Source organism: Scedosporium apiospermum (genome assembly GCF_000732125.1).
Source record: "Scedosporium apiospermum strain IHEM 14462 chromosome Unknown SEQ_SAPIO_0143, whole genome shotgun sequence".
Lineage (NCBI taxonomy): Eukaryota > Fungi > Ascomycota > Sordariomycetes > Microascales > Microascaceae > Scedosporium > Scedosporium apiospermum.
In genome coordinates, this window is record NW_015971844.1 from 518,644 (window position 1) to 533,188 (window position 14,545).

Consider the following 14,545-nt stretch of genomic DNA (forward strand, 5'->3'; position numbering starts at 1 on the left):
CATTCACTGAACTAGAGCATCCTTCTTGGAATCCCGGAAGCCGTGTTATCCTTTTTCCTTTAGAGAACTTCTTCCTCCAGTTCCAGTGACTTATCAGTTCTGTCAACGCGTTCTGCGGCCCGATGGCATCACGGTGCCCATGTCGATTCAATGTGGAGTCGTGGACGCGTCATGAGACTCATTACTCCTGTTGCTCACCAGAAAACATTGATGGAAGTGGCTTAGTGTCCACTGCAACATTATGCCAGGCACCTGTTGACCCGCCGACGATATCCTGGTCGGTTTGAAAAGACATCTCCAACATGGAAACCACCAGCCACGCCATGAAGGACAAAGACAAAAAGGGGTTGGAAGCCATCCACACCAACCGACGCTAAGCTAGATGTGGCAATTGAACCCACCGGGACTTTTTGCCACGTCTGTTTCGTTTAGGACTGAGCAGGACACACCGACACGCTATGTATGAATTTGCGATTGCGGAGCTCAGTTCCCAAGTACTGAAGGAGATTAACTTTACGCTGCTTTTTTTTTTAAGAGTCATTCCTAACCTGTCGCGTGCGATAATTTCTCTTTCGAGTGAGAATTGGTTCCTAAAGGTGCTAGACGAGGAAAACACGAACCGGAGCCACTTTAACTTCTGAGCGCTGTGAGCTCGTTTTTGCCATTTTCCAAGAGTAGCTCGGTATCATCGCGTCGCCCGCGACCCCCAAACGAGAGAAAGAGGGGGAAAGAAATTCAATGTCCATGCCGTCCTTACTGCGGCCTGCTGGGAAGACATGAGTACGACCAAAGTTGCTAATGCGTGCACCCGCTGTCGCCGTCAGAAACTCAAGGCAAGTTGGCGCCGCCATCTGGACAGGAAGACATATCCGACTCGATCATCTAACCAATTATACTCATCTACTCCGTACTAGTGCGATGTAGAACGTCCATGTATCATGTGCGTAAGGGCTGGCATGATATGTGTGAGCCCCGAGCGACAAATATGGAAGACACATAACCCAGTCCCTACAAACAGTAATACCAGACGAAAGCCCGAGACGCCTAACCACCGTGACCAACCTTCCAAAAGAAGACGCGCGCCGTCATCCCAGCTCGCGGTCGACACGGAGGTGGAGAATTTGGCCCAGGTTGGTGACGAACCAGGTCCAAGACTCGCCACTGACGAGGGCGAAGAATCATCCGATGCAAATGATGCAAATGATGCACACGCAGAAGGGGATATCTGGAGTGGTAACAGCTCGACGATGGAGCTTGTGGCTGAAGTGAGAACCACCCCATTCCTTAGTCGCAGGGTGTGTTACTGACCGTGTCATTACCTTAGGCATTTCACCATCACGACCGCAACGCAATAGCAACCCCGGAAACCCCGGCATTGGGGTATGGCAGTACGCCCCGCTCCATTCCCGATCTTCAGACCTCCTCGGTTCGTAGAAACACTCTCCAAAGCAAGAGACCCCGCGCAGCCCTAGGAGAGTTATGGGATCTTTTGCCCAGCTGGGACGCCGCCAGCATCTTGATCGAAAACTACTTCGACAAGATCCACTGGTTCGTGCTGTTATTTCATCAGGGGGAGTTCAGAAAGTCGTCGATTGATCTATATCCCAGCACGTCCCCATCACATACGAGACTGGTCTTCCAGGCCACTGGCCGTGTTTGCGTGCTTCTGGCAGTTTGCGCCCTGAGCCTCGGCTACCTAGACACCGATCAGGAGACCAAGCTCGTCGAATTCGGTGTGGACAAACAAGCTTTAAAAGAGCGCACCCTGTTCATTCTGAGGCTCCACATTCTCGATGTCCTTGCGCTTGGGTCTCTCGAAGCTGTTCAAACAACAGTGCTTCTGGGCAGTTACTATTTTTATCACGGAGAACCCGAGTTGGCCTGGCCTTTGTGCGGGTGTGCTCTCCGGCTTGCGCTAGCCATCAATCTCCACAGGCGGCCACAACAATCTGAACTTTCTCGATGCCCACAAACCATCGAAACTCGGAAGCGCTGCTGGTGGGCCATACACGAGATTGAAACATTCAGCTCTATGATATACGGGTTCCCACTAAGCATCCTAGACGAAGACTGTGATGTAGAACCCTTAGATCCTCATGATCCTTGGTCTCTTGGAGTTGGCGGACCATCGACGCACCCCAACCGGCCGACTTTATTGTCTTACAAGTGTGCGATGTCCAACCTGTCGAAGATCATCAAATCCGTCCTGGAAGGCTTATATCGGTCGCGTCGACCTTCAGATAGACGTAAGGGGTCGCAGCCAGCACTCACGGAGCGAGTAATATCACGCCGCGAAGGAGTAATCAAGAAGATCGTTTCACTTGACCAGAAGCTCTCGCGCTGGTATTCCGATCTACCGGCTCTCTTGAGAATGACCAAAGACTTAGGCGTGCATACTGACCCTCTCTCAAGTGGCGATTGGTTCCATCCGGATCTCGAGGAACGGACATTTGACAACAAGCTCTTCCGACTACAAGCCCTGGCGCTCAAGCTAGCGTACGAAAATACGCGAATACTTATTCATAGACCCCTGTTACGCTACAGCTTTCTGAAGCCTCGCGGGCTTCTACTTGATTCCCAAACGGGAGTTCATAACCGTACCTCCACGTTTCGCATGCTGCTTCAGTCATGCCGCGACGCTGCCCTCCAGATTTCCTGGGCAGGAACGCTTCCCGTCTTCCAAGAGGCGTCGGGCACTTTCGCTGTGAACTTTATCTCGTTGCATCTCCTCACGGCGGGAGTTGCGCTTTGCGTCATCACAAGCTCTGACCCACTAAGCGGCGATGCGCATGACGCCAAGTTAGGTATCCGGAGGGTCATGCAGATGTAGGCGTCGCTAAAGACAAAGTCCGTTGTTGCCGAGCAAGGCTTGCAGGTTCTACAGGAGCTGCTATCGCTTGCCATGCGAAAGGAGACAGAGGCCTTACTCCGGGTTCACGTAACCCCGAGCGAGACCACGAGGCCACAGACAATAGCTAGTATCCCGAAGACTAGTTTCGCCTCGGAGAAAGATACCGAGGGTCATTGTTTTCGATGTCACCACGACTCAAGCATTTCTACATCGCACCCGGCTGATAGCGGCCCCCAAGACTCAGAGAGAAATGGCCACCAAAGTGCACCGTCTGCACCAAGCGACCCTCATGAGATGCTCCCCGATGGAAGCGAGGAGAACATCACTATGCAGGCGGTTATTGATTTTGAGCAAGGTAAGCGTTGAGCCGTGAGAATTTCTACTGCGAATGACTTTTCTAATAGAGGATGGATAGCTATGAATAGTATCGATACAACTACGCCAGGCAATCAAAAATTTCTTTCTCCGCTCCCACCAGACTTCTTACTTGCTGATGAGTATATTGGCCAAGATCAGAATTGGATGTGGGACCCAGCCTTTGACGCTGGATACATGTTCATGGACCAGATCAACAACACTTGACGATATTCTTCTTTTTATGCAGGTAATTCGGTCATCTTTTCGAGTCAGTCTCAAGCAAGACTACTGTTCAAGCGGGAGAGCAATAGAAATGGTCATGGAAATTTGGGCCTGTTGTATTGAAACTCCATTAACAAGAGGACTCTGGTGTCTATGGGCACCTTCAGTTGTGGCTGTGGGTTGGGAGACTATCTAGTAGCCACCAGACGAATTTCCATCGATAGGCTTGAACTCTACAGTCGTGGGCGAGTCCGTGATCCCCCTCCTAATAGCCTCCTCCATAATGACAACAGTCGCCGTGGCACCGATCCGAGTTACGCCCAACGACATGACATGAAGTAGGTCATCAAGAGTTCGCACGCCCCCGGCCGCCTTCACCTGCACCTCGGGCTTAGAGTATTGCCTCATAATCTTGAGATGGGGTGCCGTTGCCCCTTTGTAAGAGTATTTGCCGTCAGGTTGTTTGACAAAGCCGTACCCGGTAGACGTTTTGACGAAACCAACGCCGATATCCGAGCAGATCTCGCAGAGACGGATGATGTGCTTCTCTTCAAGATAGTCATTCTCGAAAATGACTTTAAGAATAGCACCATGTTTAGCAACGGTCTGGTTGATCTGGCGAATCTCCCGGGAGACGTACTCCCAATCGCCACCAAGAGCTTTGCCGATGTTGATGACCATGTCGATCTCTTTGCCCCCTGCTGCTGCTGCGGCCTCCGCCTCAAACACCTTGACCTCAGTGGTGCTGTTGCCGTGGGGAAAACCGATGACGGGGCAGATGAGCACATCCGTCCCTTCTAGCTCCTTTTTCACAAGAGGGATGAGGTAGGGCTTGACACATGCCGTGGCGACCGAGTATTTCTTGCAGATGCGAAGGCCATTCAGAATATCGGCGTCCGTCATCGTAGGGTGAAGCAGCGAATGGTCGATCATTTTGGCAACCTGCCGAAGGGTTACAGTGATGGTGTTTGGTTGCGAAGACATTTTGAGTGGAGTTTTGTTCGTTCCCGTGGTCGACTGGGACGTGTGTTCTCTTCGTGTGTATGATAATGAAATGATGGATCTAGATGCTCCATGAATCGTGACACTCTGGAGAGAAACTCCTCTGAATATATACTGGCAGATCTTGGCAGGATAGAGTGGCCATGCTAGTCATTGTCCGCAACTGTCTAAAAATGTCGGCTTGCTCCGGCGGCCCTATGCCCAAATCAGGAAATTTCTTCCACCGGAGTCCCACGATTCATAGCAAAAGGAGAGAGAAAGGCACGTCCACCTGCCTAGGTACAGGGGTGGGATTTTGTGCATTTCGGTTTTCGAGCGCTTAACTCGATTCCCAATCAGAGTCCAATGTAAGTTGCGAGGAGATGTCGCGGAATGAAGGAGTTGTGTCCTGAGGCGCCACATCGACTCGATTCTATGGCCTTTCCGCTCTTCGCAACATATCGTATCAACTGTGATATCTCCCAAACCCAGACCCTACAATGTCTCATACCAGCACCCCAATGTCTCAGTATTGAGACTCCCCTTCTTCTGGCTTCACGAACATAGTCAAGCTACGATGAGAGCGGGAGTTGTTCACACTCTGTCTAGCAACAGGGCATGATCTAGAGGTGAGATATGATAATATGTCCGTCAAACCTGCAAGCTCGATCTACACTCGTGATCGTTTCAAACACCTCTTCAAAATTTAAACACTATTCGTAATAGGGCTATGAGGCTCGTAAAAGAGAATAAGTATATACGAGAGTTTCAATTAGCCACGCTGCTACTGATCACAGTCGCCCCCTCTGATACCCCTTTCACCGAGGCGGAGCTCAGGGCATTCGCTCGCCTTGATCCCACTAATTCCATCAAAGTTAGAATAAACCGAAACTAATCCACGTAAATGAGCTCGGGGATGCTTCTTACGTGTTCAGCAATGCAGCCACCTTCCCACCTAAACCTATCGACAATCGTACCCATGCCACTAGACTGGTAGTTGACCCAGCTCATGTCTCCGTCGAACGCCGTTTTAAGAAGGGTCTTCTGAATCCCTCCCCAGATACCACTTAGAATGTTCCAGGCGCTCATGAAGCCATTCTGGGCAAGAGGGTTGTGATTCTGTGTGTGCAGCGGAACGTAGTTAGGACGTGCTCCCACCATACATCATAATACAAGTGGACCAGTATAAAAATAAAACAAAGTTTAAAAGAGGCGTACGATGTAGTCCTCGGCGATGTAAGTAAAGGCCTCGGTAATGTTGTTCTTGGTGATGAAAGCCTCAGCGAACGCGTCGAAGAGCTTTTCGGTCTCCTCCTCGGAAGGCGGCGGGTCCTGTCGCACGCAGAACGGCGGAGGTTTCATTGCCTGCCTGGAAGCCAAGACTTTACTAGCAAGATCAAAGCTAGTCGTAGTCCGGGTCGGGCTCGGGGCTGCAACGGCGGCGAGGGGTGCCGCGAGCACGGCGCAGACAGTCGAGAAATGCATTGTCGGTTGCTCGGGGAATGTACGCTTTCTGGGACAAGATCGATGGATATCAGTATGAAAGGAAACTTCTCGAAACGGCACCAATGGAGTCGCGGGATCTTGGACAGATGGGCGATGCGAGTTATTATATAGACCAAGGCTCGGCGGGGCGGGGCAGGGCGTTATTTATCCCGGGGATTTAGATTGCATCCGGACAGTAGCTCCATATCGGCACAGGCTTAATCTACGAGGCGTATAGTGTAGATCCGAGAATCTGCGGCGATTTTGGGTGATATTAATATCGATCCTTTCCGCATTAATGGAGCCAAGAACCTGGGATATTGCCACGAGATTGTCTATAAACAGAAACATCGAATCAAATTCCCGGCAGAGCCAAACTTAAGGCCATGTTTCTAGTGAGAATTAAACGAGAACATTGATCACACGGACGGCGGTGGGCTTCTAAGAGGTTTATTAATAAATATAACGGTAGTCGGTTGAGATTGAGTCAAACCAGGGTTTATATCCATCTGAATCTGTGGAATCTCACCACTATTATGCTGGAAGCCGACATGGGTGAATTTGTAGGTGTGACGCCCAGAGCTAGCCGTCGACAATCAATACGGAAAGCCTGACCCATCCACTGCAGGTTAAGGGAGGTAGCTGCAAGAGAATATATAGCTGGAGTAGTTCCGTGAAGGCTCGCAGAACGGATGGCAGTCTCAAATACTCCCAGCCCACTCACATGAGGGCAACTAATTGCCTCTAACTGCTTTGCCCTCCCCGAGACAAACAGCAATGACTTCTAGCTGTTGGACACCCGAAAGAACTTCAATAATACGGCTTCGCGTTGAAGAACCACACCGCACAGCAAACATGTACATCAAACATGTATAAAAATCCAACATTCCCCGCTGTCGCTGTCACACAGGTCAGCCGCACTTCGGGATCTCGCAGTTTATTCTCTGCAGGTCAAGCCCATCGAAGGCCAAAGGCGAGCCATTTTCGACATGTCCCGTCCCCAAACATCATACCCGACAGTGACTGAGGCGAACGGCGAGGTCACCGTTCGTCCGTTGACGACAATTTTTATCCAGCCCACGGATCTCGGCTGCCGTTCCATCTACGTTGCCGATAGCAATGCAGACCCACGTTGTTTCCCCCCAGATTGGAAAGATGTAGTCGACGGCGGAAACCCGCCGCAGGCTTCTACTCGCCAGGCATCTGTCCATCCTTCTATTCTGTTGGGTGTGACGGCAACAACGGTGCCCAAAATGGTGAGACTGCTAAGCTATGCGTGCCAAGGTAAGACATGATGAAACTCTCCCACGCCGTCTTCCGGGTTGAGCGGGTCAACTAACCGCGCGATGCTCCCTCCAGTGGGTTTAATTGCGAAACAGGTGGTTCAGCGGTTAGCGGTGGTTCAACTATTACAGGTCTTGAAATTAGGTGGAAATCGTCTGACTTGGCTTACTTGGAAACACATCCTCTCTCGCCAGGCGTGACCCCTTGGACTAGTATAATCATCTCGTCAGCGGCATCTGAAAGCGCCCCTGTCGCAACAAGTTCAAGTGCCGCGGCGGAGACATCGCCTGAAAGCGGCCTTTCTAAAGGAGGGATAGCCGGCATCGCGATAATGTGCCTCGTCGTCGGTATTGGCATCGGCGTGGCCGCCATCTCATTGTTCCGGCGATATAGAAGGAGGAGGCAGGATCCAGAACCAGCAATGGCAGCGAATCAGAACCAGTCAGCCGATTTTGGGCTTCAGAATCACGAGGCCCAAGACAAAGGTATCGACCAGAGAGCGATCCGCGCCTCAGGCATGGCATTCGCACACTCGTCGACGGTACTCACTTCAGAGCTGCACTCTGATCGGAACGCAGTTGAGATGGAAGCGAGGGAGCCTGGTCCTCAGCTTGCAGAACTTCAATCGGGAGCTGCAGTTCCGCGAGGTTTATACGAGGAGTCATACCATCAGCAGATCCACGCCAACCCGGCAATCCCTAGCCAGTACGCATCAGTCACTACGGCAATAACAACTGAGCCGGGTGTTAATGCTCTATCACCTGAAGAGGAGATGGATCTTATACAGCAGCAGCAAGCACAGCTTCAGGCCAAAAGAGCGACTTTGCAAGTCCTGCAAGAAATCGAAGAGAAGGAAAGGCGGCTTGAGTCGAGGCTGGCGGCGTTGAGGAGTGGTCAATCGAGTTCATGAATTTCCATTTGAGGAGTAATAGGCCATATTTTGGGACATTTCAGAAATACAGCCATTGTAAGATTGTTTCACCACGTCCTCCTTAAACGAGAGGTCATGCCATTTGCCTGGTTGGCAACTCTAATCTTAACCTTCGAACAACGTCTCAAGGAGTAAAGGTAGCAGTGATGGATAGAACCCAGCTGCTTTTACGAACTTCCTCCGTGCTGGTTTGGTATTTGGAAACCTTGGCTTTCGGCTATAGGTGCAACGTATGCATATCCGGGTGCTCTAGCGCTCCATTCCGCCCAGGGCAGTTCCTCGTCTCAAGATGTTGGCTACCTTGAAGAGGCGATGCGCATCGTCACGTAACGTGTTGGCTAACGCCCAGCTAGGATCCGCCGCACGAGCCGAGGGGGAGGCCGAGCATCATGATTTTATAATCTAGAGGAGAGTCTGGTTAGCGCTCTGCCATTAGTCCATCATCATAGATGAGAGATTTTACCACACAATATCGACGTCAAGGCGTTTAAACAACCCCGAGGGGTAGATTTACTAGGCGTATGTTGTGCTTATCGGGCGTGCTCTCAGCTGCTAGTTTCTAAACAATGCTTTGTCTGCGTTCTATCCCCTCGTTCGCTCCCCATGCGCCCACGCTACTTCGAAAACAAAAATACACCAACAGTCATCATAGTTAATAGACGTCAACTAACTGGAGCCGCCAACACTGCCGTTAGTATAATGTCCTTGTAAACATACAAACCCTTGCCCTTTTCCCAACCGTTACAACTTTGACATCGTGGCATGGTAAGCCCGAATCTCCGGTATCAACTTAGCAAACCTCTCCTGGGCATCTTCTCTATACACGCCCTTTCGACTGCGGTAAAACGCCGGAAATTGCTTCACCCCGTCATCCAACTTGACAAAGTCCCTTTTGCTCCGCGTGAAAATGTGGACATCCGGGCCGACCTTCCACGCCTCATCGAGCGTGCCGACTCTAATAACCGTGATGGCAGGACCGCTTCCCCCACCATAGTGGCTCCAGAGGCAGATATAGCAACGCGGGCAACGCGCTACTGTCTGGCCCTTCTTAGACTGAGAGGGTAGGACAATGTACTGAGGAGAAGGGGCACCCTCGGGCCGTTTGATGACAGCATAGCGCAGAGGAATGTCTTCCGAGGCGGGGGCTAAAGTGGCCGGGTCCACGTATGGGGTTGTGATTTCCGGCAGGGCAGGGACAGCGGGAAAATCTTTAGTCGGGCCCGCGGGGACCATTGGCTTGGATGGCGCCAGCTGTTCGACTGAAGTCGACTCTATGAAGGCGTTCAATGCAAAGGCGGTGCCTGTTTCACGCTGGCACGAGGTGCAGTGGCAGCAATGAACGATGATGGGAGCTTGCGAAATGCGGTAGCGGATGAGGCCGCAGGCGCAACCTCCGTCCATGGGAAACTGGGAAGGGTCCTCGTGGTACGCGGGCATCTTTGCGAGGTCGAGGTCGTGTCAACAAAGGGAACTGGCTCGAGAAGAGGAGATGCTATCTCTCAGTGTAGTGGTGTAGCATAAGCTTGCGGGGTAGGAGCTGGGATTGGGATTGAGAGAGTAGGCAATTTTACAATGTGACACGAGAATCGCGGTTCAATGTCAGTTGAAGGACGCAGAAGAATAAGATTAATCTCAATATTTGGCTGGTTGAGAAGAGCTGCGGGCGAGGTAAAATTGGATTAATGTACCGAGGTACACTGCAGTCAATGCTCCCCGCACGCCCTTCCCGGTTGTTCGGGCGGCTCGTTGTGAAATCTCCAGTCTATTATGTCCAGTGCCTGCAGTCTAGACTCGACTTTGTACCTGTCAACTCAACTTTTAGGATCCCTGGCGCAAGCCAGAAGGTGGGAGCATCGACGACCTGTCTTGTCTCCGTTAGAATACCCCTACACACGACCTACGAGATATACCTGGAAACCCCATTTCTCTGTTTAATGAAATCGCTCGCTGTTGATCTCAGCCGATACAGATATGACCCTGAATCGATACTCTCCTCTCAGACTGAGCCGATTGAGAAAGGCTTGTTGAAAAAGGAACTAGCGCTAGTGTCCAATATCTAGAGATGCGGAGAACCCTAGTTCTGGGGACGAGATAAGGACGCAGATTGGATACGTGTGACAGCGATCACAAGGGTGAGGCAGCTCCACCTGTCCGCACCTATCCCCAGCTGCAGCCACATGTACAAGTCCGTTTCCCCTAGCGTCTCTCTCTCTAATATCTTCCCGGATGCTTCATCCCCAGGCTGTTTCTGCGTAGCTTCGTAATACAAATTTGATCATTTTTCCCTTCCTCCCACCTGGCATTTTCCTACCTTGCTGAATGATGGCAGGCAAGGCGGCTTGTGCTGGCCTCCCACCCGCCGCCGCCAGATCCTGACATCACGGCGAGAGAATAATGGTAACGATGCTCCTTCTGCTGGAGGATTGTTCTCCAAAGCGTAAGAAAAGCCGACTCGAGACACCAGAGCAGGTTATGCTGTCTGGACTGCCCATCTACGGTATTAACCGAGGGAGAGAAATTCTCATTCATCTTGAATAGACATACCCGTTGCTCGGGTTCCTTCAGGATCTTGGATAGTCATAATAAAACTCGTCATCATAGGAACCTGGGCATGTCTGGTTACATGCGACGGGGGATCGCTCTCTGCGAATCCACGATCATGGCCTGTTTGCGAAGCAAACAAGCTAGCGCCTCGGTGATCCTCGGTTCCGAGATACGATCTCGATTCCATCGTCGATAGTTATCGCGTGTTATTAACTGGGATCGCGGGTCTCTTAACCTTGCATCCGACCAAGACGAACAGAAACTGGCTTGGGGTGTGAATTAAAGCACACAGGTCATGGCTGAGAATTTGAACTCAGAGCTCGAGAGCTTCGTAGATAGAGAGGCTCGAACCGGAGACAGAACAAGCACGGAAGGAGTTCTAAGGCATGAATTGCGATGAGGGATAGAGCAGCGGGTTGGGGTCTCTATGGGCTTTGTGGTGGTGAGCGCGTCTTGGACTCTTGGTTTCGATGTTTTCACGTGGCTGGGCCGGAGAGAGCTGCAAACTTTCTCCGAACTATTCCCTCTTCTGTGATCGGGCTTTTCTTCACCAATCCCTGTCAGAATTTGAAATCAATGTTTTATGGCTGAATTTTCAATCGTGGATTTATCACTGGGCCTGGGGTGTGCTCTGTGGGACATGTACATAGAACTACGGATCAGCCCAACAGGCCACGATCAGTCAAGCAAGCTGGCGTTTTCAAATAACGTTTGCACGATCAATTTAACAGGAGCTGGCGTCTACTAGTGCAGCTCATGTAACCCTAGCACTTTAAATTGTACGTACGCATATGAACGTGATCCTAGTAAAGATGTTACGAGCAAGTCTAGTCCAAGAGACAAGTACAGTACACGGCCAGATGCATGTGCAGTTAGATAAATGAGTAAAGAGGAATCAAATTGTCACGACTTGCAAGTTACGCGGTTGTAAACAAAGGGCCTCGCACATGCCGAGGGCTTGACCCTGCACCTGAACTCACCAAAGAAGGGGTCTCAAGAGTTTAAGGCGAGAGTGGTCTATGCCGTGTACAGGAGGAATGGAATCTACGGTTGGGCAAACCTAGCAGAGCTTCCTTGGGTGAATGAAGATGGTCTGCGAGACCCCTTTTGCGTGCTCTACCCACTCTGCAAGAGTCAAGACTCATGACCCGCTAATCTACTGGAGAAACATCTCGCAACGGAATGTAGTTAACGACATCACCCGGAGCCATATGGAACAAAGTTCTACTCCGATTAAAACCCCTTCTAGATTCGACTATTAATATATTAATATCCGCCCGACTTCTCGTACAGATGTTACACTCCCAAATTTTAACGCATCAAGCCCTTCTTCTCCCTGTAAGACCAAATCCTTCTAGTTTTCTAAGCGAAATATCCGACGAGCCCAACGAGCGCGGCGGCGAAAGACCAAGTAAGACCCTGGTTGATGGGGGCACCAGCAACGAAGGCAGAGGTAGTAGGGGCCGCAGTTCGGCTGGCGGTTGCGTTTCGATGAATCTCGGTTCCGTTGGTGTGGTTGCGGCCAGCACCGTGGCCGTGGCCGTGACCGTCTTCGTAACCGTGGCCGTCGCCGTGGCCGCTGTGACCGGTAGGTCCGGGGATATCACCAGTCAAGGTGAAAGATGGCTTGTCGTCGTCACCGTTGGGGATTCTCGTCTCAGCAGGGAGGTCGGGAACGATGCTGCCGATGACGACCGAGGTGTTGTCGTCAAGATCATCGGCAACGACGGCGGCGAGGGAGAGGGCCGCGAAGGCAGTGACGAAGACAGCGAGTTTGACCATTGTGGATGGCTTTGTTTGTTGGCGTTCTTTCCGAAAGAATGTGGACCTTTTTTTAGGGTTGGGAAGGTAGAGGAAACCTGGTCAAGCGGCGAAAGAGCGAAAGCTGGAGAGACAAGCGAAGGTGTTGTAAGGTGCTGTCTTTTTTCCACCTCTTTTCCTCCTCTCGGTCTCCTTTTATATTGCTTCTGACGGGAGATCAAGTGCGAGTCCGGCAATCTCGTGCCAGCCCTCCATCAATTAGGATCACCCTTGTGCGTCAATCCAATCATGTCCTAAAATGGGACTAAATGCGGCTAACAAAATAAGCTCGTATCCTGTTCATTTCCCGTGAAGTGGCGTCAATTCCGAATTTGAAGACGCACTTGAACCCCTGCAGCGCCCGACCCTGACAGGCTGGACGCCACTATTATCGGGAACCTTTAGCGACCTCCAAATGTCAATTTCCGGGCTTGTCGGGAAATGTGATTGGGTTAGGGCCGTGCTCGGGCTGACCCTACCGTCCGTTGCTATCAAACATTTGAGCACGCAACTTTGGCCGATCATGAGCACGAGATTTTAATTGTGACTGTCCTCCCACATACATGAAGCCTGGAAGAACGAGCGAACACCTGCGTTCTCAACAAGTACACGTACACCAGCGCCTCTCCTCTTCTATAGTGTCCCCGACGGGCTCTTAATAAGACCTTCGGCGTCGAATAGTCGTCAACAGCTTGATAAGCCATCCAGCACCAGGGTATCCTACGGTGATGGGCGGTATTATGATTTGTCTGCAGTATCGACGGGTCACGGTGACCGGGATTCTTGGCCTGGCCAACGTGACAGGGAAAGATGAGCTCTCGGAGGGGTGATGCGGCACAGTACATAAAATCTTCGGAGGCGTATTGGAGGGTGTTCAAGACACGAAGTACGTTGCCCCAATCTAAGTTAATTATCTCGAAACTGCATCAGAGCCGGGATATGGTGGTGTCTTCGATACGAGGTGATGATGAGAGGTGTGATAGAATTGCTACGAAGTAGTTGCCGTGACGTGTGTGCTGCACGGCGGCCCCTGCATTACCTCCATCCCATCCCATCCATCCGATCTCCTCCTCTAGAACTCAAAAGTATCGCATGGTTCTTCGAGGTGGGGTCTCGGTGATGCTACTTAAGCTGCAGGAACTCGGCGGTCGCCCCACCAGACGTCCTCCCAAGCGTCGTTAATTTCATTCTCTGCTCCTCCCGTTGCCAATAGCCTTATTCGCAATCGCAGCCCCTGCATTATCAATGTGACCTTAGGATCTGCCCTCCCGGCTATGCGTGCACGCATCTCGGTGATAAATAGACGAGAGGGGATGTAAGATCTGTGCTATCGGTAGCAGATGCCACGCGAGTTTTTTGAGGCTCAAGTCGAGGGCGGCTGGCCAAGGATACACCGAATAAACCCCTGCTCTTCTTGAAATTGGGCCATGGCATCATCCATTACCATACCGGAGTGCGCCCTGACCGAGATTACGGTGTCTTCAACCCGGTCTAGATTCCCCAGCAACAAGGAAGTTCTCAAAGGTATCAATGGCCCATCAAATACCGTGGCGCAGTGATGATGAGTTTACATAGGAAGAGCCATCCGCTGTGACAATGCTACGTAATATGGCGACCTCTACCCTGACTCGACCGTTCCTCGCTCATTTCTCATTCTGGTCTGGTTTTAATATTCAGTTACACTTCTGTTGCCTTTGGTTGTTTATGCACCACGATTGCTCTAGACGTGCTTGATCTATGTTCCTTTCGTCAGCAGAGGCTCTCAGGTTGCTTGTGGGGGGTCCGAGAGTCCGAGTACGCCAGGCCCCGTCCCAATTTGATGCCATCTCCGTCGCTTTTCGTTGTACGCAATCATCTGAAGGGATGTAGGCTTCTAGGTAACGCGCAGCTTCACCGAAATCCGATTGACCGAAACGGACATGAACAGACTTGGTAGGCAAATACCGTCGCGTTCAGAACCTCCAGCGATACTGTGAGCCAGAGAAGATACCGCACATGATTGGAACGTCTGCGCGACTTTAGGTCCTCTCACAGATCTTTTGGCAGGTAAGGCATGTTAGGTTTAGTCAGGTTGGTTTAGCTGCATCAGT

At 51.2% G+C, this 14,545-nt stretch overlaps 2 protein-coding genes and 4 pseudogenes across 2 annotated transcripts; 2 read left to right on the forward strand and 4 right to left on the reverse strand.

Moving 5' to 3' along the window:
• Positions 1-302: 302 nt before the first annotated feature.
• SAPIO_CDS9437 (uncharacterized protein) lies at positions 303-3,433 on the forward strand (the record flags this gene model as incomplete). The annotated part of the gene is made up of 8 exons (XM_016790836.1): positions 303-346; positions 1,019-1,265; positions 1,325-1,896; positions 2,413-2,496; positions 2,545-2,804; positions 2,868-3,020; positions 3,096-3,206; positions 3,267-3,433. 8 exons carry the CDS (start codon positions 303-305, stop codon positions 3,431-3,433), a joined length of 1,638 nt encoding a protein of 545 aa, XP_016639346.1.
• Positions 3,434-3,622: 189 nt separating this feature from the next.
• Positions 3,623-4,414, reverse strand: SAPIO_CDS9438 (annotated as a pseudogene; the record flags this gene model as incomplete).
• Positions 4,415-5,244: 830 nt separating this feature from the next.
• Positions 5,245-5,896, reverse strand: SAPIO_CDS9439 (uncharacterized protein; the record flags this gene model as incomplete). Its single annotated transcript, XM_016790837.1, has 3 exons — positions 5,245-5,271; positions 5,339-5,530; positions 5,630-5,896. The coding sequence occupies 3 exons, from the start codon at positions 5,894-5,896 to the stop codon at positions 5,245-5,247; spliced, it is 486 nt and encodes a 161-aa protein (XP_016639347.1).
• A 1,615-nt stretch (positions 5,897-7,511) lies between these two features.
• SAPIO_CDS9440 lies at positions 7,512-8,090 on the forward strand (annotated as a pseudogene; the record flags this gene model as incomplete).
• Positions 8,091-8,852: 762 nt separating this feature from the next.
• On the reverse strand, positions 8,853-9,548 carry SAPIO_CDS9441 (annotated as a pseudogene; the record flags this gene model as incomplete).
• Positions 9,549-12,017: 2,469 nt separating this feature from the next.
• On the reverse strand, positions 12,018-12,437 carry SAPIO_CDS9442 (annotated as a pseudogene; the record flags this gene model as incomplete).
• Between the last annotated feature and the right edge of the window lie 2,108 nt (positions 12,438-14,545).